Source organism: Ischnura elegans, chromosome 12 (assembly GCF_921293095.1).
Source record: "Ischnura elegans chromosome 12, ioIscEleg1.1, whole genome shotgun sequence".
Classification (NCBI taxonomy): Eukaryota; Metazoa; Arthropoda; class Insecta; order Odonata; family Coenagrionidae; genus Ischnura; species Ischnura elegans.
In genome coordinates, this window is record NC_060257.1 from 61,287,064 (window position 1) to 61,313,715 (window position 26,652).

Genomic DNA, 26,652 nt, shown 5'->3' on the forward strand with positions numbered 1-26,652 from the left:
TCCAGCTTCGGTTGTCTATATTTCAATTATCGGGGTCAACAGAAAGCCATTCATACAAGTCTACTAGTCATTAACCTCTCTAATATTTCCTCGTATCATTGTAAATGCTTCACCAAAGAAGTCCAGCAACTACAATATAATACCAACTCAACCATTAATAACAGTAAATGATTCCCACTGTTGAATTATTGGTAAACATGCATTTATAAAATTTCTCATGTTGATAGAAAAGAAACAGAGCCCTTTCTTCATAACAAAATCAAAACCTCCAGGTTCAAAGAAGTATGCCAGTCAAAAATATAAACAATAATTATACCATATTGTTACTGTAATAATCTGTCATACAATGTCACTAATAAGAAATGACCATGGTGAATAACAACAGATATTAAATCATATTTGAATGAAATACTTTCATTAAGGGAAACATTTCTCAATTAAAAGCCTTGTAAAAATGCTAAGTATATATCAATAACAAGCATGAAATTCACCTTAGCTGCAGTATCCACATATTTATCAGCATTAATTTCAATGCAAGCTCATAATAAAAACCACATTTCTTGAAATTAGCTTCCAAGAAATGCCTTGACTGATTATTCCACGAAAACAAACAATGTACAAGAAAATGCAGTTCTAACGTGGGTCAGGAACAAATGAATGATTTGGGAGATTTGAAACATTAGCTCTACCACATAACCTTAGGAGTACCATAAAACACTGTAAACAATGAAAATTCACTTATGATTCAGGTACAAACAGTAAGATCAATTAATACCAAATATGTACACAATATGGTTCGTGTAGGAATACAAACTACATACAATCGGTGGATACACATTCATACCAATCGAGGCCAGGAACTATTCAGACTAACCCAATAAGAATGTGCTGCCATCTTCAGATTTAACATATTTTTCATTTGGCCAATCAAAAACACTTCACCATCTGCCACCAAATGGGCCCTGGGCACCACGGAAGGGCCTGAAGAGTGTCCTTGGCCCCCGACCGCCAACAAACTGTACATCTGGGCTAATCGGTTGCCTCATAGGGGAAAAGAGGGGTGGAGGGCGAAAGAATCTGGGCATGATCTGAGGTGGAATCCCAAATCTAATTGGTCCCCCAGCACCTCGGAAGCCACCCCTTCCGCCCCTACCTCCTCTCTGAGGAGGTGGAACAGAGAAACCCATACCGGGAGGCGGAAAGGCAAGTCCGGGACTGAAGAAGGGATCATGCATCTCATCCCTTGGAAACTCAGACACATTGGAGGAATCGAACGATGAATTCATCGACTCTTGATCAGTTTCCGCATGTTCAACTGAAAGTTCTTCCATCACCCCTTTCCCGCCTTCATTATCAATTCCTTCTACATTTTTTGTGGAAACATTACTCACAGTATTTGTTTTGTCCTCAGAAATAATGTTTTTCCCTACTGTATCATTGTCAGAGAGATTAAGACTAGCATTAGGAATAACAGTAACAACAGAAGTATTCTCTGGACCCTTTTCCTGGATATTGTCATCTTTAATGTTACTATTTGTGAATGGGGGTGGATCTTTAGTGTTGATTTCAGTAAGGGAACGTATCCTAAGGGTGCTTCCTACCCTGAACTCTTTGATGGCAGCATCCGAGGTTGACCCTTGACCATAGCTTTCTTTCTCATTCACAGATGAATTTAAGTCCTCATTCTGAGAATTTTTAAAGGATCCATTGGCCTGTTCCCCAAAACTGGCCACCCATGAGTCCTCCTTTTCAGTCACTTCGGTCTTTTCCCATGTCATACTAATCAAAGGCTCTTTGATAGAATTATTTTGAGGGGGGAGAGGGGAGTTCACGTCAGATTGAAATCTGGAAGGCACAGATGGGGATTGAGAAAGACTGGGCGTAATGTTCCGAACCATTGGGGGCCCGACGGGCTGAATGGGGGTATTGTCTCTGTCATTCACGCCAGGCTTCTGCTGCATGGGAGGCGTCAACAGGGGTGGAAGGGGTGGGGGAGGAGGAGGTGGAGGAGGCGGCTTCTGCTGAAGAAGAAGCGGCTGCGGTAGAGTCATTATTGGTGGGGGAGGCTTGCCCAGATCATGGGGAGGCATTCGAAACATGTGTGGGGTGGGCAGAACAGGAGGCATGGCTGGAAAGTGACTGTCAAACGTCTGCCTGATGATGGGTGAGGGAAAATTCTGCGACATGGGAGTTCTTGGTCGGAATATTCGATCGGAGCTGATGGTAGGAATTTTTTGAATGTGTGAAGTGGGGAACGTTGGATCGTAAGGTTCCGATCCATCCTTCTTCTCATTTGAAAACCTTTCATGCTCATTATGTTCCTCTTCTTCTTCTGCAGGCTTTGAAAGTGGTTTTAAATTAGGCTTATTTGCACTTGTACGCTTCTCTTGCCCCAGCCCTGCTTCTTTCTCCTCTGATTTTCCCATGGGCTCTTTACCCATTGCATCAGCGTTATCTTCATCATCACTCATTTCCATATCAACACTCTCAATTAGGTCATGCAACTCATCACGTTTAGCCAGTTCTTGCATTTTTGACAGCAATGGAGCAGGCACAGGTAATCTATAATCGCGGTCACCCTCTTCGTCCTTGCCTTTCTGGGGCGTAAGATTGATAAGTGAAGACTTCATGCCCACGGATGATACACTCCGGTAATCCTGATCAGAGGCTTTTATTTCTGATGGAGTCCACTGAGGACCGCTCACATTAAGAGGAGCACGGAAGTTAGCAGCCGGAGAACCAGTGAGACTGATTAGATTCCGATGATCAATATCCTTCAATTCCCTTAACCTGTTATTAGGTGCCATTGGGGTAAGAGTGCGATGATCAACATCAGCCACACTCCCTATTTCGGGCACATCCGTATCATCATATTCAACTGGGTCACTAAAGCCCTCTTTCTCATATGTCGGAGGAGATTCCGGTGTTTCTTCAATGCTATCATTTGCCTTACTCCCAATACCTTTGGAGGGAGACTTTCCGAGGAGTGAGCTTGAAAACCAGTCCACCTTTGTGGGAGTTTTATTTCCAGCTGCTGCACCAGCTGCTTCCCACGCTGCGGATGGGGATGGATCGCCCCAGGTTGGGAATTTTGGAGGTAATTTGGTGTTCCACTCCCCAGGCGAAGGCATCTGCGAGCCACCTTCCCGATCACTCCAATCTCCATCTTCAGACATGAACAGTCCCGGAGGTAAGGGGGGTGGGGGAGGGAGGGGTTCTATGCTGGTGTTCAGCGACTCGGTCGATGGAGCAGGTACTGGCTTCTGGTAGTTGAATTGTCCACTCGTCTGTTCAAACACACCAGGAGGCGAGCTGAAGAGGGGAGCTGATGTACCGACTAGGGATTTCACTGAGGGAGACAAAGCAGATGCACTTCCTGGATTGCTCAGATTGAGGCCAGGAATTGCCGAGCTAGAGGAGTCCGTCTGAAGGAAGGGTTCAACAAACCCTTGACTTAGTGATTTAAGGAAATCAGATATATTGAAATTCTCCTGTCCCTTGGATCTTGAGCCGATGACCTCAATTGGCTTTCCCTAAAAGAGAGAAAATATTAATAAGCACACACAAAGTTCATTCTGAATCCTAGAACTAAGTATGACTCAAAAAGGGAAGATTCTAATCCCAAGACCAAAGAAAATACCACCATAAATCCTTATAAATAATAATGGGACATTTTCATTCTTGAAAGGTCAACTAAGAAGAAAAAATACACTAAAATGAGAGGAAAATCTCTATACCTAGCAAAAAATATTTTTCTTCAAAGAAAAACAAAAAGATTCAATGGTGAAAATATTGGTCTGATGCCATCACATCATTCAAAGTTTTCTTTGGTCTTTAAAACGATTCTCTAGCTGCAAACAAGTGAGTCTTTATGCATAATTTCATGATACAGTAGCACTTAAAAGTCAATGTGAACGATTTTAATGGATCGGAATGGAACCAGCATAGAACAGGCCCTACTTTCTGTTAATGAATTTGCACAAGTTGGGTGGTCATTCAATGCATTTTCCCATTCCTGATCACACTCACGCATTTACACATTAACTTGTAGATGCTAGTGCACCATGTTAACAGGACTCAATACCAAAATAAAATTCTGTGTTGCTTGTGCATAATGTGTTAAGTCCAAAAACCCCAAAAATGGGACTATCTCACCTAACCATCAAATGAATCATATAGAATCGTTTGTGCATATTGTGGTATGCCCAAACCTAATAACAACATGTGTTTTCATTCACCACACTATGCACAAACAATTCTATTTTATTCATTTGATGGCTAGGTGAGATAGTCCCATTTTTGAGGTTTTTGGACTTAACACATTATGCACAAGCAACACAGAATTCTCTCTATTTTACTTCACACTATAGTCAGTAGTAGAATATTTATGCCTGAAAATCCTCCCAAGAACATTCGTGAACACAATTTTTGCACAAAAATTAATATTTTCTAACATCAAATTATCACCACAGCAACATCACCCCAAAGCATTAAACAAAATAAACTCAAATGGAGACTTCATCATATAAAATGAACCATCTCTATAGAGATACAAAAATACATTAATGAACTGTGCTTTAAGTCTTATTCTACATAACCCAATTGGTTACCTTAATTTGGACCCTCTTACCCTGAGGAAAACTAAAAATAGACAACCACAAAGGGTGAACTGAAGACGAATGAAGCAAAAGAAATAAAACACTATCCCAAAAAAGTTAGCTAATTAAATCCACAGTTTTCCAAATCAAGCCAAGTCCTTCTTGTAGGTCGTTCAACGCTGGACCCATGGCCTTTCGGTTGTTGAACTCCAGCAACAACAGAGAGGGTAAAAGCAAGGAAGCATGGATAACCAAACCCTATGGGAATTCCGAGAAGAACATTTGCAGTTTATCAATTACAATATAAATTGCCCTGTGTACCTCTTCCAGCACAAATAATATCATATTATTTCCTCCTTTGTAAAACATGCCCTAGCTTTCATATAACCACTCTAGATATCCCTTATACCTCCAGCAAGCCTCAGCATAGCATTCTCATGATCAAAATCAATAGATAACATGAACATAGAAAACTAATGATGAACCTTGGAAATTAATAACTGCAATCCAAAACGAAGACTGGCTACACTGCTTTCTTCACATGAATAGAATGATCAATGAAACCTGAGGCATTGATGAAAACTGCCAATTACAAGTCAAAATAAAATACATTGGTAATATCAATACAAAAATATTTCAATAACTTTAAAGCTGGCTTTCAGCAAAAGTGCTATTGTAATAATGATAATGACCATAATGCCAGAGGTGTAAGCTCACCCATTCAGCTTTTTGTGCAGGAAGTCACAATTGCTTTTAACTTCGACAAGGATGTAAAATATTTCCACAAAATTTAGCCTCAAACAATTTAACAAGTAGACGGACAAATTGGAATTCAGGAGTTGAAACTTTAAGTTAAATTTTCTAATCAATATCCTTGGCTTCTTCCATCATAACCTCTCACTTAAAATGTATGTATTTAGGATGAGGAACTCATATGGGACTTCCAGAAATTAAATTCCATGAATCCAAAATATGGTCTTCTTGACCTTTACCCATGCAGTCTCCATACATTTTCACTCTCTCACAACCTTACCCAAATTCCTACATTTCTCTGGCTACTTTCCACTCAATTCTTTCCTCATTAACCTAATAAATCTTTCTAACTAGGATAATTCAGCTAATGCATCATTTCACATCTACTGTGAATCATATTCCTCATCAATGCAAAACCTTCATTCATATTTATTTTTCATTTAATACTTCAATTTAACTTCCCCCAGAAATAACTGCCATTGAATATATTGATTTGTTTTCATTAACAACACTTTGCTTTGGCAACAATTTCTCTGACCTAATATGGTCGTCAATTGATTCAAGCTTCCACTGCTCAGCATACCTAAAACACTTAACTGAAACATGAGATTTATGCTGGTCACAGCATCTAGTTTTCGTATTCTCATGAAGTAGTCTAACATGAAATGGCTGTCTTTAAATTTAACACCTGAGTTTGGATACAAATAACAAAATAGCAAAAACGTTAATATATATATAAATCTTTTGGACCATAATTTCACTTGCCACATTCTGCAAGTTGTCTCACCTATTAAAATTTTAAAAGCATTCTAATATTCTTTACCACAGTATAAACGAAAAACTACCTATGTTTTAGGGTATCTGAGCAAAAACCAATTTTATTCATAGGCAACACTTCAGCCAACACAACTTCTATTGCAACCAAGGTTAAGTATTGATTAAATGCACATCTCATCTATAAACTCTTCAAGTTTCAATCATATGTTTTTCACTTAAAAAGAGAGCTCATCACTTTTTTGAATTCCAAGCATACTAGGATTAGGGTGGCAAAGATTTCTGCTTTTGGTTACTCCACGTATCCACACCATTACTATAATGTAACTGTCTAAAACATAATTAAGGGTATTAAATTATTATCGAATGATATTTAGACCAATGGAAATATTTTTTTTGGCAGACAATCTTCTTGAAGTATTAAAAAATTCAGGGAGTATCATAGCCCCATTTTGCATCGTCATAGCTGTCTCCATGGTCACAGGCAGCCCGCAATTGAGATACATGACAACCTTGCCAGGATTATTAACCATTTTATTAAAGAGATCACCAACCAAAACAATCTCTTCCATCAGCATAAATATCAGTCCAAAATAATAAATCCAATTTATGTGTAGCATGGTAGCAACCTCCAGGATAAGTAACTACATACACTGCTCACAAATCAAAACAATTCAACCTGACAATGACCACAGGAAAGGGAAAAAAACTCTTGGGAGCTCGAAATCAACTATAAGATGGTTCACCCATAAATGGACGTTGCCGACCAACTCCTTATATCCCATAAAAATACATCATATGAGGTACGCTCCGAAAGTAATTTCAGTTTTTGAAAACAGAAAAGAGCAATTGTGCAAAAAATCCACAGAGAAAAAATCATTCTCCTTGACCAGGATTTGAACCCAGATTCCTTGATTTCTAGTTGAGTGCTTTAACGGGTGACTCCCATAAAAGTTATCACCATGGATAGTCCCGGTATACTAGAAATTAGTCAAGAGCGACCGCCTCTATGTGGTCAAAGTTCGGGCTCTACTCCCTGGCTGTGGTGCCGTGCGCATGATTTGGACTGCTTGTGGCATCACATGCTCAGCAGTCCATACCAACTTGTCCAGTATAGTCCTCCTCAAATTTCCACAAGGAAGAATGATGCCTCGGTAGCTTAACTAGCTAAAGCACTCGGCCGAAAATAGGGGGATCTGGGTTCGAATCCTGGTCAAGGCGAACCATTTTTTCTCTCTGGATCTTTCGCACAAATTGTCCATTGCGGGTGATTGCCGTAAAAATTAATCACCATGGCTAGTCCCAGTATACTTTAATTAGAAAAGAGCAAGTACAAATACTTAGAAGAAAATTATTGCACACATCTTTGATTTTCCAGGCACTTGTCATAGTATGGCACAAGTTTTTGTACATCATCTTCTAGAATGTCACCGCCAGTGTAGTCATCCATGAGGTAACATTAAAGAGAGACAATGGGGTGTATGCCGCGTGATGGATCGGAATTGCCCCGACGTTTCATGACCGACTGCTGGTCACTTCTTCAAGGGAATGGTGCTGGAGTTTGTTTCTGCTGCCTTTCTGTTTCAGGTTGGTTGAAAGGGGTAAGGAGTGAGGAATGGAGGGGGAAAATGAAGAAATTTTGAGGATGACTGGGTTCCATGTATTACTAATTCTCAATACGATATCTCTGTTGTAATTATTTTTGCTTTTCCTTATCTCTACAGCTTCGTGGTCACGAAATGTCGGGGCAATTCTGATCCACCACGCGGCATACACCCGGATGTCTCTCTTTAATCACCATGAGCCGCAAAAGCTTCAATCAAGAAACATGAGGTAACATGTTCTTTCAGCACTTCTTCCACGTTTGTCGATGTTTTTGATCATCCTCTGTACTGCCCCGACCTCGCTCCAAGCGAAATTCACTTGTTTCTGCATATTAAGTCTTTTCTTGGCGGTCAGCGGTACAACTGCTTCGAAGACCTGAGAGAACACGTTACCTTATGGATGACTACACCTGCGGCAATATTCTACAAGGAGGGTGTACAAAAACTTGAGCCATGCTATGACAAATACCTGGAAAATCACAAGATCTACATCAAAAATAGGGTAAGAGTTGTAGAGATGTGTGCTATAAATTTCTTTGAAATATCTCCACTTGCTCTTTTTTGATTTCACAATGAAACTTACTTTCCGAACATACCTCGTATAATTGAGAACTTAAAACACCTCATAAGAAAAGTAAAAATACAACATTCAGAGAAGATTAAGTTACCACTTCTAAACATATTTAAATAAAAGATGGCAACACTTTTCCACAATATTTTAATGCGTACAACGCGTTTTGGCTCACAGAGCCATCATCTGGAACAAGACCTTCTTGAAATACGTCAGAATTAGCATAGGAGTAAAAACAACGCTTAAAACATAGATGATAGACCTATGTATAGGTGAGAAGAAATAGCATTCCTAATTTACTTTTCAAGTCTGTTCATTTTTTTAAGAGTCAACTATAATAGTTACCCAAAGTCTCTCCCTATTCACAATTAGGTAAGATCATCTGGTACAAGACCAAGACAGTCTTGGCTCTGTGAGCCAAAAAGCATTGTATGCATTGAAATATTGAGGAAAAGTGCTACCATCTTTTATTTAAACACGTCGAACTTCCACCATATAACAGCTGAACTCACTTATCAAAAGGCAAACACTTAATAAACAAAATGAATCCATAACTTTACCTCATCAGATGCTGAGGATAAAATTGGCTCTCCAGCAGACAGATCATGATCTCCACTTTCTAATAAGGGAGTGGGTGATGGTGACCTTGGTGTATCAGTGCTGGTTTCATTAAAGATACTCTTCTGAATATGTCCCAAAAGAAAGCAAAATTAATTAAACATGAAAATGTCAACACGCTAACTTACCTTCTCAAAAACTAGTGAGAGAGTGGTCGGACATATGGTTGAACATGCACGGTAATAAAATGACTGCTGTTTTAAAGGCAGATCAATCAAAAATTCAACTATTCTTTCCTTGAAAAAATATGATGAATATTCCTCACAAAAATAATACCTCAGAATTAGCATAGGAGTAAAAACAACAATTTAAACATAGATGACAAACCTATGTGTAATGAGAAGAAATAGCATTCCAGATTTATTTTTCAAGTCTGTCCATTTTTTTGAGAGTCAGTGATAATAGGTAGCTTAACTCTTTCTTTTTAAACACAATTATTCTATGGATTACTATGATTAATAATTAAATGCAATAAGAGCTCCAAAATATGGTAAGATCAATATTTGCTTGAATGTATAGACAATAAAAGTAAGTCTAAATGAGACAATTGGAGGAAGAACAGAGACATGTATTCATAAATCATAATTATTATTTGGGAACATCTCCTGCCATATAATGTCACCTAAAAGTCCACAGCAACCATTCACTCAATGCAAACACAATAAAAAAGGCAGGTAATTCTGCAAGAACAAAATATTTCAGTGACTGAAGCGAAAACTTGGAAAAAACATGGCTTAATCACTACAATTCTCCTATTATTGACATACCATGATTATTCAAGTTTGATTTTTATCCCTGAAAGTGCTCACCTGCCTGTTCAATTTAACAACAGTATATAGAAAAATAGGTGCATATATGACATATACCAAACTATACAATCACCTATCATACAATTCATCATGTCTACCACAAAGTAATGAAGATTGAAGACCTGAATGAACTGCATCATGCACAAGAAAGGGAATAAACCCAGCAACCATTACACCTTGAGAGACAAACATTAGGTAGACAAAACTGAATCATGCCTTTAGATTACTCATTTATCAACAATTCATCAGAAAAGCTTAAGACACCAGAGAAAAATTACAACATTGAGAATAAGACACAGAAGAGTTGGTTCAGATTAAGACTTTTTCATATGTGCAGGGCAATCCCGTAAAATGTGTAAGATCACATTTTTGCTAAATTGATGCAATAAATCTATTTGTTTAGAGTTTGATTAACATCCAACCACACACTAACATCTCTTAAAAGCACCTATTGTCCAAACACAACTTTATTCACACTAACATAAAATAATTATAATCACGGTAATATTGTGCAGTAAATTTCAGCCTAAGCAACCCAAATAAATAACATATTAATAATGTCTCTCAAAAAAAACCATTCAGATTACGGAAATGCAAAAACATTGAAAATTCCTCCCACACGGGCAAAACACATCACAAATGATGCGTTAATTTTATGGAACGAAGAAGTAAAAAAATGAGTAGCGTACCACCTTCTGAAATGAGTTCATGATATGATCAAACTTGACTTCATGACTCATGATGCTTGTGTGCCAGAAGTTGAATCCCCCAAATCTTTCAACGTCACTGTGATAACATAAAACTCACCAAAGAACTCTTACCTCTTCCATTCTTAATGCCAACTAAACACTACCAATATTAAAATATTACATGCATTTCTTTCTTTCTACTACCTTCCACCACCGACTCCTTCAAGTGATGCCAAACAGAGTTGATTCCACTGTTTGTTATAAGAGAGATTTAAAATATAAGCCAAGCCAAAGGGCAGGAATTTCAATGTAATAAATCATGAACTTTTAGACTGCTAATCTGAAACCCATATTTTAAAATACTAATTGACATAAAAATGAAATAGGGTTAAAAAAAAACTTCAAGCGTAGCGTGTTGTAATTGTGTAAAAAAGAATACCACTAAGGGTTGATTTTAAACTGATATCAATAGTTCAATTCATCATCTTAGGCTATTCATGAGAAAAATGATATCAACATATGCATTGTATAACCTTGGTAAAGCAGACATTTGGTTTAAAAGAGCGCATTCACAGAAATAAGTGAAACACAACATATGGGAAATAGAAGATGTACCAAAAAGATAAAAAGTGTAATCATGGAGACGTCCAGAGTTCGATCAAATTATGCAATGATAAATCATAATGCTCATAAACTTACCGACATGTTAATCCAAAAGAATAAAGAACTGTGATGCCCTTAATCACTCATGGAACCTATCTAAACATTTAATAAATAATTTAATTGGTAATCATTTTGAAGCAAATATTATTGACAAATACCATTGTAGAGACCACTTAAAATGTAGAAATATTCAAAACCCAATTACTAATTACACCACAATTTGACATGGGCTCAAATACAGTAGGAGTAGCATAACTCCAAAATCAAAATTATGAAATTCTTACTGAGTAGAGAAAATAATATGAAAAATACAGCTGCAATTAGTTCAATATTTTCATGAACTCCTCCGTGACTGTGTTGGCAGGATGCCACTTCACTATGGTTTTTTTTTAATACAATGAGGAGAATTATACTCCATATTTACCTTCAAACGCAATACCAGTACCCAGTGTGGCAAACTCACAAAATAATGACTGCATAATTCTCTATAACAACACTTGATTTGGAAAACATTTACAGCTAGTGAGGTATTTAAGGAGTATAAATACCAGAACCAGGACATAAGGAAAAAATTCTGAGAAATTCTATGAGGCAAAAGTTTATGAAATCAAACCAACTTAAGTCTTATTTCTATCATACTTACCACTAAAAAATTAGGAACAGCACATTCAAAGAACTGCAGATGTGACGGGCATTCATGGAACTCACAAGTATCGCTCTTAATTAAAATATTCAAGAGTTAATACCAAGAAAATTAGACATCCCATACTTTGGAGCTCATAATTATAACAATAAGCTAAGCCAGCCTTATACATGGGTTTGTCATCTGACACTCAAAACCACAATAAAACAGATTTGTTAACTCAATAAACCATAGAAGCACTTGCAACGTAAAAATAAAAAATCTTACTATCTTACTTTGAAATCAAAAGATAAATTATTGCCCATGAAACTTGAGAGACGGCTATCCAAGGAGTGAGGAAGTTCCCCTCTCGCATGAGTTTTGACTGGTAGTTGATCTGCAACCACAGCATCAAATGAGCTTGAAGATGTTTGGTTCAACAACCCTGAAACAGAAAAAAACAATGGTAAGTAGGGATGGACAGATGCAGAAATATTTTTCTCATCCAGATACAGACCAGATCCTTTATTTCAGGTGTCCAATCATTGGATAACTTTGGATAGAAGTGAGTTATTCATGGACTGAAGAACTAATATTAAATACTTATTGTATATTTGGTTAAAAAAAATTCTACAGGGGATGTTGAAGTTCAGTTTTTAGCTCTCAGTTCTCGAGCTTAGAATTGGAATCAGATACGAAGTCAAAAAGAATAAGATGTGACCAACAGCTTACATCATTTGGAGCACAGAAAGCAAGGGAAGGAAGGATAGAGAGAAACCTAGCATCAGCATTAGACTAACCTTAACAAAAGGTGACAAGGGGATTATGGATTAACGCCTAGCCCAATCTAGCGGTGAAAATTGCAAATTAATATCTCAATTACATGCAATTTATAACATCAAATTAAAAAAAAAAAACATTGCCGTTTCCTGAGCTGTTCTCACAAGACCAATGTATCCCCTTATAAAAAATATAGATAATTATTTTCCTCACACCTTAAACCGTTAGTCCAAAAAATTTGAACTTGATCACTCTTTTTTTTTAGGAAGAAACTTCTATTTTTAAATTTTTGAGGGGCCTGCCTCAAAAAGCCTGAAGGTTAATTAACATAAAACAGAGGAAAATTGGAAATATGAATTATTGGCCAAAATCCTATAATAAATTATGTGCAAAAATATTTTCAAAAAATGGGAGTCCAAAATAGAGGTTTCACTGTATGAAGAATCAACAAGCGTACAGACAAATACAAACTTTTATGCACAACACACTCATCAGGAGGTTTTCATTGTACATGACAGAAGACATTAAAATCCTCCTTGTTTACATTAACATAATGTGACATTGGCAATACATTTACCTTGAGCAAGTTATAGCAACATAGCCGCTTACCTTGAATTGGATCGGCCTCCTCAGGCAGTTCAATGTCTGAGTCAGGTGATGGGGAGGGAGCATTTATATCCGGAGATGGAACGGGACTGCAGTCTTTTAGATTTGGTATTAACTCATCAAGCCGCCTCTTCAAGTTCTTCACTCTTCCACCGAAATTTTTATAGGCCTATAGACATCAAACGTTCCAAAGAAAAATATAAATTAGATAAAAGTAACAGAAGCAGGCAAGATATAGTGGAATGACATCCTGTAAGTATCGAAAGAACAGAGAGTTGGCACTAATCCACAGGTTTAATATTAAAAGTACGTCGAGTTTCGACCGTCAAGTCATTATCAAGTACAAATCATTGTATATCATTGTGACCTGACGTTCGAAACGCATCGTACTTTCAATAATAAATCTGTGGATAAGTGCCATCTCTCTGTTCTTTCCACACTTATAAATTAGACGACTCAAAAGAATTAACATTTTTCCCAACAGCTTTATACAAACGTCTTAAAATGGAGAAATACATAAAATATTATGGAAAACGGTGCAACACTTCCTCATGACTGGGCATATCTAGTCTCTTTTCTTGATGATCAACTCATTAAAAAAATTGAGTAATTATCTTGATATTTACCAAATGAATAGTAGACCCTAGTCAATATTTGTAAGCATCTAAAATTGAAAAAAAAATACATCTTAGAAAATAATGATGGAAAATTTTCAAATTATATACAGTAGATTCCGTTTAATGGGTCCACCGGTTACTTGGGGCAGCCGCTTTATTGGGGCAATTCTTGAAGGACAGACCCCAATAAAGGAATATCCCAGAGTATTCTTCGCTTAATTGGGACAGCATGCCGCTTTATTGGGCCATGAGTCGGCGACATAGACTCTATAGGGGAGAGTGGGGCAAAACCGACCTGGCGGGTCAAACCGACCCCTTTAATATTTACTAGTAGGTGATTATTTCCAGCGGTAAAACTATGAACTAGTTGAAGAGGCCGCCATTTCGAGCAGATCGAGCTAGGTTTCGTTGGCATGCTTGACAATGTTGGGGTTATGTAGAGTTCTGAAGTTTTAACCAGTTTCTTTTACAACTTTAATGGCATATTTATTTTGATTTGAGAAGTGTAACTACAATCTGGTTTACCGAAGGTGAGTACATGTGTTTATTTACTGTGTTTACTTATATTTTAACGTGCGAGTAGCTTAGCTAATGATTTTGGATAACCACAAATATCCATATTTGTTTTACTGTGTACCTAGGGGCAAAACCGTCAACAGAAAGTGGGGCAGAACCGACCGGGGTCGGTTTTGCCCCACGATATTTCAACTTATCAGCTGCGCTTCACTATACCTAATAAAATAATAGAACCCAATTTATTAAGTACTAGCTGTACCCGTTGCGGCTTTGCCCGCATTAAATTGAGTTTTTAAACTGCGATATTACATTTCACCCAAACTACTCATGCCACCTCCACAAGAAAAGCAAAGAGTTAAAAAGAAAGGAGGAAGAAAACCTGGAAAGACAGCCATACTTATATCGTCACCTTATAAAGTAGAACTGGAGGAAGACGAGAAAAAAGGAGGAAAAGAATATTAAAAAAGAAAGAATGAAAGCTAAAAACAAAGGAACAGTGGCGAAGAATTATAAAAATAAAAATCCTAAAAGAAAGCTTGCTTTCCAAGCCACAGCCCCCCAAATATACAAAGTGAAGTCGAAGAAAATGAAAACCAACCAGTGTTTGAACTGATAAGGATGGGCTCATGAGGCGTGCGCTAATTGTGAAGAAGAAGATGACAATTTCATGTGTGACTTTTGTTCCTAAAATATAAATCTAAACTCACACCGTGCTAATTTCTTATTTTGAATTAATAAATATTGCTGTACATTGTAAAAACAGTGAGTTTTGTGATATAAATACCCAAAAATAGCATTATAAACTTTTTTTAATGTAAAACATATGGGTGTCGGTTTTGCCCCACAAGAGGGGCAAAACCGTCATTTTGTCCGTATCGGAAAAAAAATTCATATAAATTTAACCTGTATCAGTAAAGAATAATGCATCAGTATTTTATTTCTTTAAATAGTAAACATTGCAATTACGCTAATTTTGTGTAAATATTTGTAACAGAAAGCCAAATTTATCATGAAAAAGCTTAGCAGGTCGGTTTTGCCCCACTCTCCCCTACTCGCGACGAAATTAAAATTTTTTTTTTCAGAATACAATTTTTCAATATTATCCTCCTTTGATTTACTCTTATTTTTTTATACAAATGTTCCTATTCTTGCTCTATTTTGAAAGTTCTTGTTGTTATACTATCCTCAACAGGATACGACTTTCTTTTATTGGACGTTTCTTTAATAGGACTTAGTAAAAGACATTCATTCAGCGTCGCCCGAGGCTGTGAAAAATATTTAAACAAAAATGTTATGATTCTTAAAAATGATAATAATTTAACTAAACTCACTGATTTATTAATTAAATTAATAGTTTAATAAACTTTTGTTGCATTATAAACATTCTTTAGTCTTCTTTCTGCCATTTCAATGTTTTTTATGCCCATATACGAGAGAGTTCGCCTAATTGGGGCAGCCGTTTAATTGGGGCAAAAAGCACAAGTCCCGATAAGTCCCAATTAACCGGAATCTACTGTATTAAAGCAGATGTTGAAGAGGGTATACTTATATTCAATTCACTTTATGTTTGTGGATGAGCTTTCGTGAGAGCCCGGACACTCTCGGAGGGCTTTGCTGATGGGGAAGGGGTAGTATCGAGAGAGAGGAGGAGTGAGCTTAACCCTTCGGCTGCGGTAACGTTTTGGAACGGTCTGCATGGTGAGGGCGGGGAAAACGTTTTTCAATGTTTGACCAGATTTTCTTACCACTGGCAGCCTTTCGTTAAGATTATATTGCCATCCTTTCCACGGTTGCTTGAACTCGGCCAAACCTAATGGCAGAGAGCACAAAGGCACCTTTCAAGGACTGGGCACCCTCATCATGGGGAGTGCTACCCAGATTATCCCTTCTTCGAGAGAGAGCGAGCTCCCTGCTCTCTGCGGCGCATTCATGATGAAAACAATTTCAACGAATCCTTGCATTTTCTAGGAATTTATTTATCTTGCTGTTGTCCATTAGCCACGGAAACTTATTTGAATGCATTGGTCTCTCTTTCTTATACTATCGATGGTGGGTCTTCTGTCCCTGCATGATTACCAAGGACATATTATATTCATGGTCTGTCGTCAGGGGGTAGGGTAGGCAGTCCCAGATTATGAGGGTACCTGCTAGACACACGCCCGGGATCGACGGAAAAACATCTTCCCCACTCGTGTCCCGCACACAGTGGCAGAAATATTTTGACACTCCCGCAGCTAAAGGGTTAATATTGCCAAATGTACATAGCTGCCCTAAATTGTCACTGAAAACGTGCGAGTCTTGGGTGGCCATAGGTATTCTGGCCCCAGCACCAAAACAATATACCTACTCATTAGGAAGGCATGGGGGATAATCCTTTCACAGAATCCCATGACATTGTCAATTACCGTGCTGAATGTGAAAGGCATACTTAGACACATACAAGGAGTATGCATGAGCAGATTCTGCTCATGCATACTCCATAACACTGCTCCATGAGCAGATTCACAATGTTCACTCGACGGAGGTTTGAGAGCAACTGATCGAGGCCACCCCCATGAAGTATACCATGTGGCCCTTTATACAAAAGACTATCCTTCCCATCCCATGTGTGTACATACTTGCTATTCTATTGTTTGTAAAAGCAAATTTAATGGGGTTCATGAAAAAATATTTTCATAATCATTGCATTGAAATGAGTTCGACGTGGAGAACCATGATGCCTTTCAAAGCAATTACATATATCGGGATCAAAACAGACTCCCAGGAACCAAAAATTGTGGGTATACGTTTATAAAACAAACTAGCTGACCCGGTGAGCATCGTACTGCCTAATAATCTATGAACAGTTTAGTTACACCGTTTATAAGTCAAGAGTGGCTGCAATGATTTTAACCCTTAACCAGTGACGTGAAATATTTGTTACACTACCAGTGCGTGCAGTCTTGGAGACTGTAATAAATCAAAAATTCGTAAAATGTTGCAACGCCATTGTTATTGTTTTGTTTAATTTTTGTTTGAATGCTTAACTATTCTTAAACTTATATTAAAATTTTTACACTCCCAATACGAACCAATTTGTCATTAAAAATTGTGATTTGAAGCAGGCTCAAAAAACTGATGCCCAAAACACTTGAGTTATAATTATGTATTCTATTTATGCATCAATATGTCGCCATATTAAAAAAAAAGCCTTAAATGTTAAAGTTGGAAGGCTAAGTAGTAAGTAGCTATGAAATTTATCCAGCTTATTCCTTTCTTGATGCTTTCTTATGCTAGTGACGTACGGTCTCACAGACCGCTAATCGAATTGAAATTCAAATTTACAAAATTTAATAAAAGGAACATTAATTTTTAAGAGTGGGATGCCCTTGTTATGCAAAAATATTAATTTTGAAAATATTCATAATTTTAGAAACGCAGCGGTCTCTCAGACCACACGTCACCGGTTAAGGGTTAATAATTTTTAACATATTATAATAAATTAAGAAAGAAATCGAGAAAAATACAAAACATAAGCATTAAAATGGCTTTCTAGAAAGGTGTTTTCTGCATTCAATCGAATTAGGGTAGACTGGGGCACATATATGCAGAGATATTTTCCAATAAATTTTCTAATTTCTATATTTTAAATTATGGAATTTTTGACATTGTAATTTTATAAAGCAGTTCATGAAGTAAAACTTTTATTCATTCAGTTGTTGGTCTACTAGTGTTTTAAACTGTAAAACAATGTTTTTACGTCAAAACCCTGTTAGGTAAACTTATCCCCTCCATGAGGCAAGTTTATGCAATGCCAGACTGATGCTCAACTGCCGCTCAAAATCTCTTGAGAACAACCCTTAGGGATCAGCACATTCATATGTGATGACTTTTGGCGTACTATTTATAGCTTTGTTCGGAAAAGTGCACTGCGTATACGTGCCCCAGTCTACCCTACACATTCGGGTTTACTCTCTTGAGTCAAGCACCTTTTGATAAACCTTAAAGCAGTTTTTTTTTAATACCAGGCGCAATAACAAATAAAGTGGATAGTTTACCAACTCGTCAACACACCACATATAATTGACCATGAGAAAAACATAATTTTTGTAGATTTAGTCCTCAAACACTTACCTTGTGAATAATTAATCATCATCGCGATTGGAAATTGAATTCGTTTGAACTCAAAGAGCATAGTGGTTGGAATCATGGGAATCCCCGGAATGAGAACTTCCTCATCTTTGAATTTTCTTTTGATTATAGTCGCATGAATCACATTGATTATCAGTTTTATTTAATCACCAAATGCGTTCCATTGCATATTTTTGGTTGGTTTACATTTCAGAGCATCACGACCACCAAGCCTACCTTCAGCTGTTAGTTGTGCAGTGGTAACCCAGGTACATCCAAGAAGTTTAAAAATACAAATCAATAGTTGGTGATTTTGTCTTCATTTCTTAAGGCCTGGTTACACCATACATTAACACCTACAAGTTAATGTACGTTTGCATGAATGATTTTGGTGGACCGGAACGGAAAATGAATGAATGCATGAACCAAATTAGAACAGGTTCTATTTTCTGTGCATTCACTCGCACAAGTTGGGTGGTTACACGGTGCATTTTGGCGTTCATTCTCGCATTCATACATTTAGACATTAACCTGTACATGTAAATGTATTGTGTAACCAGGCCTTTACACACTTAAAAGATTTGAGAGAATGCAGAGTACTAACGATTTGATTCTTAATTACGAATTTTAAGTTGTCTACATCTTTATTCTTGACCGCCAAAATTGCTCGCTCACTCGACCATATGTGGTTTCCTGGATATAGACAGTTACTTGTACCACTTATTTTATAAGAGCGCGACCCGGGTTTCAATGAGTAATCATCATCATCAGGCGCTAATTATAATTTAAATTAATTATAATTAGCGCCTGATGATGATGATTACTCATTGAAACCCGGGTCGCGCTCTTATAAAATAAGTGGTATAAGTAACTGTCTATATCCAGGAAATAATGGAATACCACATAGTTAACCAAGAGTTAGTGAATTTTGTCATATGTGGTTTCTTTAATTTATTTATGGAATCATTCAAAAACAGCCAAAACGACCTGTACATTGAATAGACATCTTAAAATCTGAAACTTTAACAAATATAAACTATAAAAAAACTACAAAAAGGATATCAAAGAAAAAAAGATTCAGAAGATGGCTTTTAGAAGCTGCCTCTTGAATGATCTGATGGGGATTGAAAGATCCAGGGAAGGGTGAGTAGTCGAAATGGTATTGAAAGGGGTAGGGAGTCCGTAAAAAAGTAATCTCTGAGAGAGAGAAAGACGGAACTTCGGCAGGTGTGGTAGGTGATTATTATGAAAGGCGGGTGGGAATGTGGAGTGAAAAGAAAGGCAGTGGTTTTGTGGTTATCAATCATGCTAGGGAAAAATTTGTTGATGAGCTCATCTTTCGATGAAACAAAATTAGAAAAATTCCGAGGCAATGAAATCAATCTGCTTGATTCATCAACAGGAACACAGCCATTACCAATGGTCAACAATTTCTTGGAGATTTGTTTACACACAAAGTAGTGACATGTTTGTTGATGACTCAACTCAAACTTAGCTTTGCTCGAATGAAATGATTTTGATATTATCATTATAATTTAATATGTTTTACCTATAAAAATGTTTTTAATGTTGCTACGGAGCTCAGTCATTAAATTGGTAAAAACAAAAACATATCATCTAGTTGTGACAGCTTTTGCAGTGTTACCAACTAAAAAATACCACCAAGATCAAGATAAATTTTTTGTGAACTTTCACTATTTTTTAATGTTTATTCTGTTATCCAGGGCAGACACACATCCAAAAAATCAAATATCATTTAAATCAGCACAGCCGTTCTCAAGTTATAAATGCTGTAACTAACACGATTTTCGACTTTGTTTTAAATATATAGATTATCAACAGAGATAAGAGGCATTAATGGTATTCATTGCTTCAAATCTGAAGAGTAAGTGAAGTAACTTTTATACACAAAATTGGATTACTCTATTAAAGAATATATTCTGGATATGTCCAAATGACCCATTTCCCCTCAGTACAGTAGATACTGTTTTTATGTTACTGTCATATGAACAAGATTGTTTTTTTATTGTAAACTATTCTAGTAATAAACATTTTAAGTAATAAAAATAAATTCTTGTAATACATATTTTAAGTTGGACAACTCTTATTCCATGTAAAATAAGTTCTAGGGATAAAAAATATTATTATTAAAACTGAAATCTTGTTAAACAATTTTTAATTATTGTCCATTGTGAACAAGTTTATGAAACAAAGAGACCCATGTTTCTTATTCTTCAATCGGTAATCTACTTCTTCAGTAACTTGTGCCTAAAAATCGACAGCCTTAATCCTTTTGGGATACAACTTAATGATTACTTGAGGTCATGCTGAGCAGGTCACCAACCTCCTTACTCTACCTACATCTCCTTACTCTTTGACCTTGCTCATCAGCTTTACATGCGTCATTGTTGTTCACATTGTTAAGAGAGATTCCTTCCCTCCATTACTACTTCTCCCTTAACTAGTCAATAAACCTGAACTCCAATGTTGTCACAAACTTAATAAGAGGAAGTAACTTAGTGGTCAATTTCATTTTAAACTTATGAAAGAATAGCAGCATGACGAAGGTTTTTTTTAAAAAGATCTGATGCTTTCCCGACGAATTATGTGGGTAAACTTCTCTCAGGATTCCAACCAGGTTAAATGGGCCAAATTAATTGCAACAATGTGACATACCCTGTGAAAAAATTGTAAAAAACTGTTTCAAATTTTTATACATTCTTATACATTGCCATGGCAATGTATAAAAATTTGAAACAGTTTTATACAATTTTTTCATAGGGGATAGCAACCAAAAAAATGAATAATTCCATTATAAGAGGGCCAATTTCCTCGAGTAACATCCAGCAACCCTTAGGTTGAGCCCCGAATTGTAGCTCAAAATTTAGGCAGAAATAGAGTTTCTTAACTGATTAGAATCCCAAGAGGAGTTTACCTACAAGTTTTCTTTTGTAGCATATCATCTTTCACTTCCATCTACCAATTTTTCTTTCTGAATTGTAATTTTAGGTCCGAGTGAAATACGATAGTTAGGTAGGAATAAAAGTGGTTCACAAATCTTGCCATGATTTACGTTGAATGAAATGAATCTTTCCATTACAGTAAGTCCTCAACTTACAAACTTTCAGAGATACAAACATTCTAAACATTAACACATTCAGAGCAGAGCACATCAATTGATGTGCTCTGCCGGTCGGGCTCGGAGCCACCTCTTTCACCTGGGAGCATTCTCCGCCTCCGTACGTGACTAATATCCACTTCCGAGTCTTCCGATTGTGTGTATGGCCTTTAGCAAGCTTCCCTCTTTCGAACCATGTGCGCCGTTTGTAAAAAGCAGTATTTGAACGGAAGTTATGGCGCGGAAACCTCCATCTATTTTTCTTTCTTATTTTAACGGCCAATTTTGACGACTTTAATGAAAATTGGGCCCCGCATTGAATGCGTTATTGAGAGCCCGAAATTTCAAATTTGGAGCCATTGAGGTTGGCCGACACAACGTGTTGTGGCGTGGAAGAACTTGCTTCTTAGGCACAGTTTATACAAAATATTAATTGAACCGTAGCGCAGTCAGGAACTGTTCAGCGTTTCACACATTTTTCCTTCCCTTCACATCTGAAATTTTTTGGGCTCCAACCGCGTCGCAAGTGCAACTAGATCAGTTCCTCACCATCGTGAGTTAACGCAAAATTGTAATGCAGAGTTGCATTCTGCAGAATGACTACACTTTTCGTTGCCTTAAGGCCTGTTTACACAATACATTAACACGCACGAGTTAATGTCTGTTTGCATGAATGCTTTTTGTGGACCGGAACGGAAAATGTACGAATGGAATGAAAATGTAATGGTGCGTATGGGTTTCCGGGTGCTCCAGCCGCGTTCGTCGGTTTTGGGTGATGACGGTTTCGAGAGCCATCCTGTTCCCGTCTTCAGGTCGAAGTGGAGAAGCTTAATTTTCCGCCGAGTTATATAGCGTGGCGCCTGGGCGCTGATTGGCCAAGACCCTCTTCCATATCTTATCGATATATAACTCGGCGGAAAATTAAGCTTCTTCACTTCGACCTGAAGACAGGAGCAGGATGGCTCTCGAAACCGTCGTCACCCAAAACCGACAAACGCGGCTGGAGCGCCCGGAAACCCATAAGCACCATGATCATCGCCGCGGAAACCTACGCAGGAATGAAAATGTAAGTTGGGTGGTTACACGATGCATTCTGGCGTTCATTCTCGCAATCATACAATTAGACATAAACCCGTACACATTAATGTACCGTATAAACAGGCCTTTACTTAGATTCTTCAACTTATGAATAACATCTTGGAATGCATTTTGTTCATATGTTGAGGACTAACTGTATACTTAAAAAATAAAATGAGCCGGCTGGTTTATTCACACCGTCATCTTCGAGTCTGCTCTGACTTAAAAGATTCGAGCATAGTCGAAACTGATGAAGAACATCCAACCAAGCCATCTGATTGAATAGGGTAGTTTCCTTCATCAATTAATACGAAAGGCATTGATTGCGATTCCTTACCCACCATTAGTGTATTCATAGTATTCAAATTATTTGGTTTCAGAAATACCGGTTTAGACGAATGGCAAGGGTCAATTTTAATCTTCATTTGAAAAAGGTCAGATTGGCGCCCATGCGACGCCCCTCCACGTGACGTCACAGGGACCTAGTTTCTATACGAGAAGATAGGAGTTATACATTGTCTGAGGTTACCAATGCATGCATGAGGCACAGAGCTCAGGGAAACATGTCTAAATAAATCACCTATTAAAACTGGCTAAGGTCGGAAAGTTTCCTTCGTTTGATAAGGTATTAATAATCCTTATTTAAGCCAAGTGCTACCAGCTAGCAGGGTACTCAGCTACCTGCTAGCATCCTGCATCGTATCAGCGCTCAAAGCCTCACCCCAAGGTCACCTCACTTGCAGCAGCGGTAACCAGAACGACGTCACACGGAGTTTTCCCGGTATTCATACTTAGCCGTCGCGTTTTCGCGCCCTTGAAAATTTTCACTTTTCATTTAATCGCGAAAAATAGATATCGTCATTTAAAAATTTAAAAGCGTGAAATACGTAATCCAGGAGTAATAATCTTTTGATTCAGGCTATAAAAAAATAATAGGAAACCACCCTACTGTTTCATTTCAATTCATTCAACAGTACATGACGAAAAAGGTCAACCACATCAACATCCATATCATAAGTAATACTTGACATGTTACTCACATTGGCCACCACTTTGGCTTCTCCTTTCTGTGTATCGTAGAATACACTCCCTTGATCCAATAGCTCAATGAGAACAGCCCTCTCTTTCAACTCAAGGTCTAAAGCCCTCACATACGCCTCCATTTTGGCCACTCCTTCATCCACTTCCGTGACGAGATCATCTCCTTGCCGTCGATCTGTGAAGTCGCAAGATGGCATCATAATGAGAAATAAAGGAATTTCAAAAATGCTAACAAACAATGAATACTCAAAAGTTATACCAACCTTTTAAGCTGGCACGAAGGGCATCCGCATCAGACAGAGAAAGGTGGGAGTCATTTAACTTCTTCAGCAAAAGGTCCGTCTCATCCTCGCACTCTTTGCAGCTTTTGATTTTTTCAATCAGTATCCTTGGCTGAAGAAAATTAGAGAAAAAACTTAAGACTTAACTTATATGATCATAAAAATTTCTAAGTATTAAAAACCACTGCAGATCTTGGTGTTTTCCCAGCTTATGAAGTAAAAGTATCTTCCTTGTGTTTTAACCACACTATTGATCCAACCCTAAGATCTAAGGCTGAATCACTGATTGAGGATGAATTCATAATGTCAAACTTATCTGATTCCAACTCGGGCAATGGCATCAGAGTGATTCAAACTCAACCATATGACTGTGTCTAAGCCAAGCACTGAAATGATTGATATTACTGATTCGTGTGGAGATGGATAAATCATGAGATCTCCACATTTATATGATTAATTTACTGGTGCTCCATAAGCAAGGCCCTTTTACAATCCAGTCTCAGACTTAGATACAAATGCAAATAAAACATCCCGGCCTCCTTGACAACAATACAAAATAAGATGGCGCCACGTACAGTCGCCATATTCATTAGATCAGCTGGAGGCCTCTGAAATTCACCAGTTACAATGTTTTGGGTACTAACTGCTTTTTTCCATCAATAAGAGTAAAACTCTCTCAGATAATGGAGCCCGAATCAGACATCAAAACATTTGGAATACATATTTGATATATTACCCCAACAAGAGATCGAGACAAAAATATCGATGAATCGATATGCTAATTAGTTGTTAAAATATATGTATACATTACTCAATGTATGCATCACATACCTGAAAATCATTAGCAGTCACTGTTTCAGTCACTTGCCCTTTTGTGGATGCAGTTAGGAGTCCATTGAGGTCAGAAATGAATGTTTCGTCATACACTCCTCTCTCATCCCAGATTTTGAATATCCTTGAGATATTTTGCTTAACTTTATTATCCCTGTTAGGAAAAAATGTGTGTAAATGAGATTTAAGATAATAATAATAATAATTTAAATACAGTATTTTTAAAGAAGGATAATTAAACAATAAAATGAGAATTGAGAACTGATTAGTAAATGCATTCATGGACAGATAATAGAAAAAGAGTCTGATGCATGCTAAACAGCAAATAAAGATTAACAGTTATCTAAAAAATAATTTTAAAATAAACACAAACACAAAAACTTTGATTGAAAGGATGAGCATTTTAATCCATCACCTTCAACATATTATTTAATAAATACACCTTTTACAATATCACTTTATTACCTCCAAGTAAGAAACATAATATCTTATGAATGCTGAAATTTAGAGATAACACTAGTCACTTATTAATTTATGTTAATAACCAGCCATGATTTGCAGAGCAATTTCTTGAGAATGACACCAAAACACTCACAGACTATAATTCCAAGGTTATAGGAGTATGCTGATACTATTAGAATTCCAAGTTATGATATGCTACGAAGATTAAGATGGCAAACCAAAACGTTAAGAGTGAATGGAAATACTTCGTTGCAACATAAAATTCAGGCTATGAAACTAAGTACAAAGGTAAAGCAGATTTTTGAAATATGTAAGAAAGTTGTGGGTTCTGCAAATTTCAGCGACTATCAGTGCTCCACAATGAATGGGTGATGTGCAGATTTCTACAGTTCATGTACCTTTTACTGATCATTTTTCAACATTTTCCACCAACACACTACTGCTGATGAAATTAAACCATGCATTGACAACAATTATGAAATACAACACTACATTATTCATTTCTCAACATAAAATTTTCCTTAACAGGATTTTATCCATAGTGAAATGTGAATTAACTAAATAGGTAAGCAGACATAAGTGTATATTAGCCAAACCAGTGTACACCAATTTCTATACGAATTGCCCATCTTCAGGTTATGTTTCATACTGCCAACATGACTTATACGTAAAACGAAGCAGAAAGTCATTCATACTAAATACATGGCTAACAGCACCACAAGATGAAAAAAGATTACAAACCAAACACACTCAATTTTATTTTAACACTATTTTCAAAAACAAATGCTAGAAATTCGTGGTGTGAAAAGGACGTTTAATGAGCTCAGTAGATTGAAAGGAAATAAGTAATACATAAAAGCACTTACCTAACTAGAGTAGTCGCCTTTTGAAGAGCAGGAGCAAATGTTTGGACGTAGTCATAAGCTTTCCTCTTGCTATACTGAATAACATCGTTGGCAAGATAGAAGAGTGTGAGCCTCTGATCAGGTCTCACTGTAAAATTAAGATTCAATTATAAAAAATGCGAAATTCATCGAAAAATAAAAGGCGAAAATAGTAATTGAAAGTAATTCATTTCAACTCTAAAACTGAAAAACGAACCTTTTCTTAAAACTTTCAACCAAGCAGACACAATCTTCTTGTGATGTTGTCGGTGCTGAAGACACCAAGAAGATAGTGTTTGTATACTTTCTTGGGAATCTTTCAAAGTCAATAACCTTTTCTCGAACTGATGCTCATTAAATGCTGACATTTTGTCAGTAACACTTATAAACACCATTTATACACTTAAATGTGAGGCCCTTTGCACGAAGGCCATATCTTGAATCCCAAACATGTACTACAAAACAGACTAATTGTAGCTGTTTCGCTATCTTTTGAGACAATTAAGCAAAGTCAATCCATTTCAAATTGAAAACATTGCTTAGTTTGCACCGAGTCAAAACCTCCTCAACCAATTTTGAGACTGGTTATCAGACACTTTCAACTTTAGATTAAACGCGCGAAAAGGTA

General features: G+C 37.0%; 1 protein-coding gene across 1 annotated transcript; it reads right to left on the minus strand.

Moving 5' to 3' along the window:
* LOC124168999 (regulation of nuclear pre-mRNA domain-containing protein 2) lies at positions 1 to 26,434 on the minus strand. Its single transcript, XM_046547456.1, has 9 exons — positions 26,242 to 26,434; positions 26,007 to 26,133; positions 24,679 to 24,832; positions 23,830 to 23,959; positions 23,566 to 23,741; positions 13,091 to 13,256; positions 11,998 to 12,146; positions 8,861 to 8,983; positions 1 to 3,533 (listed from the first exon to the last, which is right to left on the minus strand). Exons 1-9 carry the CDS (start codon positions 26,417 to 26,419, stop codon positions 939 to 941), a joined length of 3,798 nt encoding a protein of 1,265 aa, XP_046403412.1. The 5' UTR covers positions 26,420 to 26,434; the 3' UTR covers positions 1 to 938.
* Between the last annotated feature and the right edge of the window lie 218 nt (positions 26,435 to 26,652).

Bases quoted from the DNA above. Each gene is read 5' to 3' on its own strand.
- LOC124168999 (XM_046547456.1), bottom strand. From the start codon at position 26,419: ATGGTGTTTATAAGTGTTACTGACAAAATGTCAGCATTTAATGAGCAT. The intron at 23,960-24,678 runs GTATGTGATGCA...AATTTTCTTCAG, and splicing joins TGACTGCTAATGATTTTCAG to CCAAGGATACTGATTGAAAA. The intron at 8,984-11,997 runs GTAAGATAGTAA...GGACATATTCAG, and splicing joins ATTTATCTTTTGATTTCAAA to AAGAGTATCTTTAATGAAAC.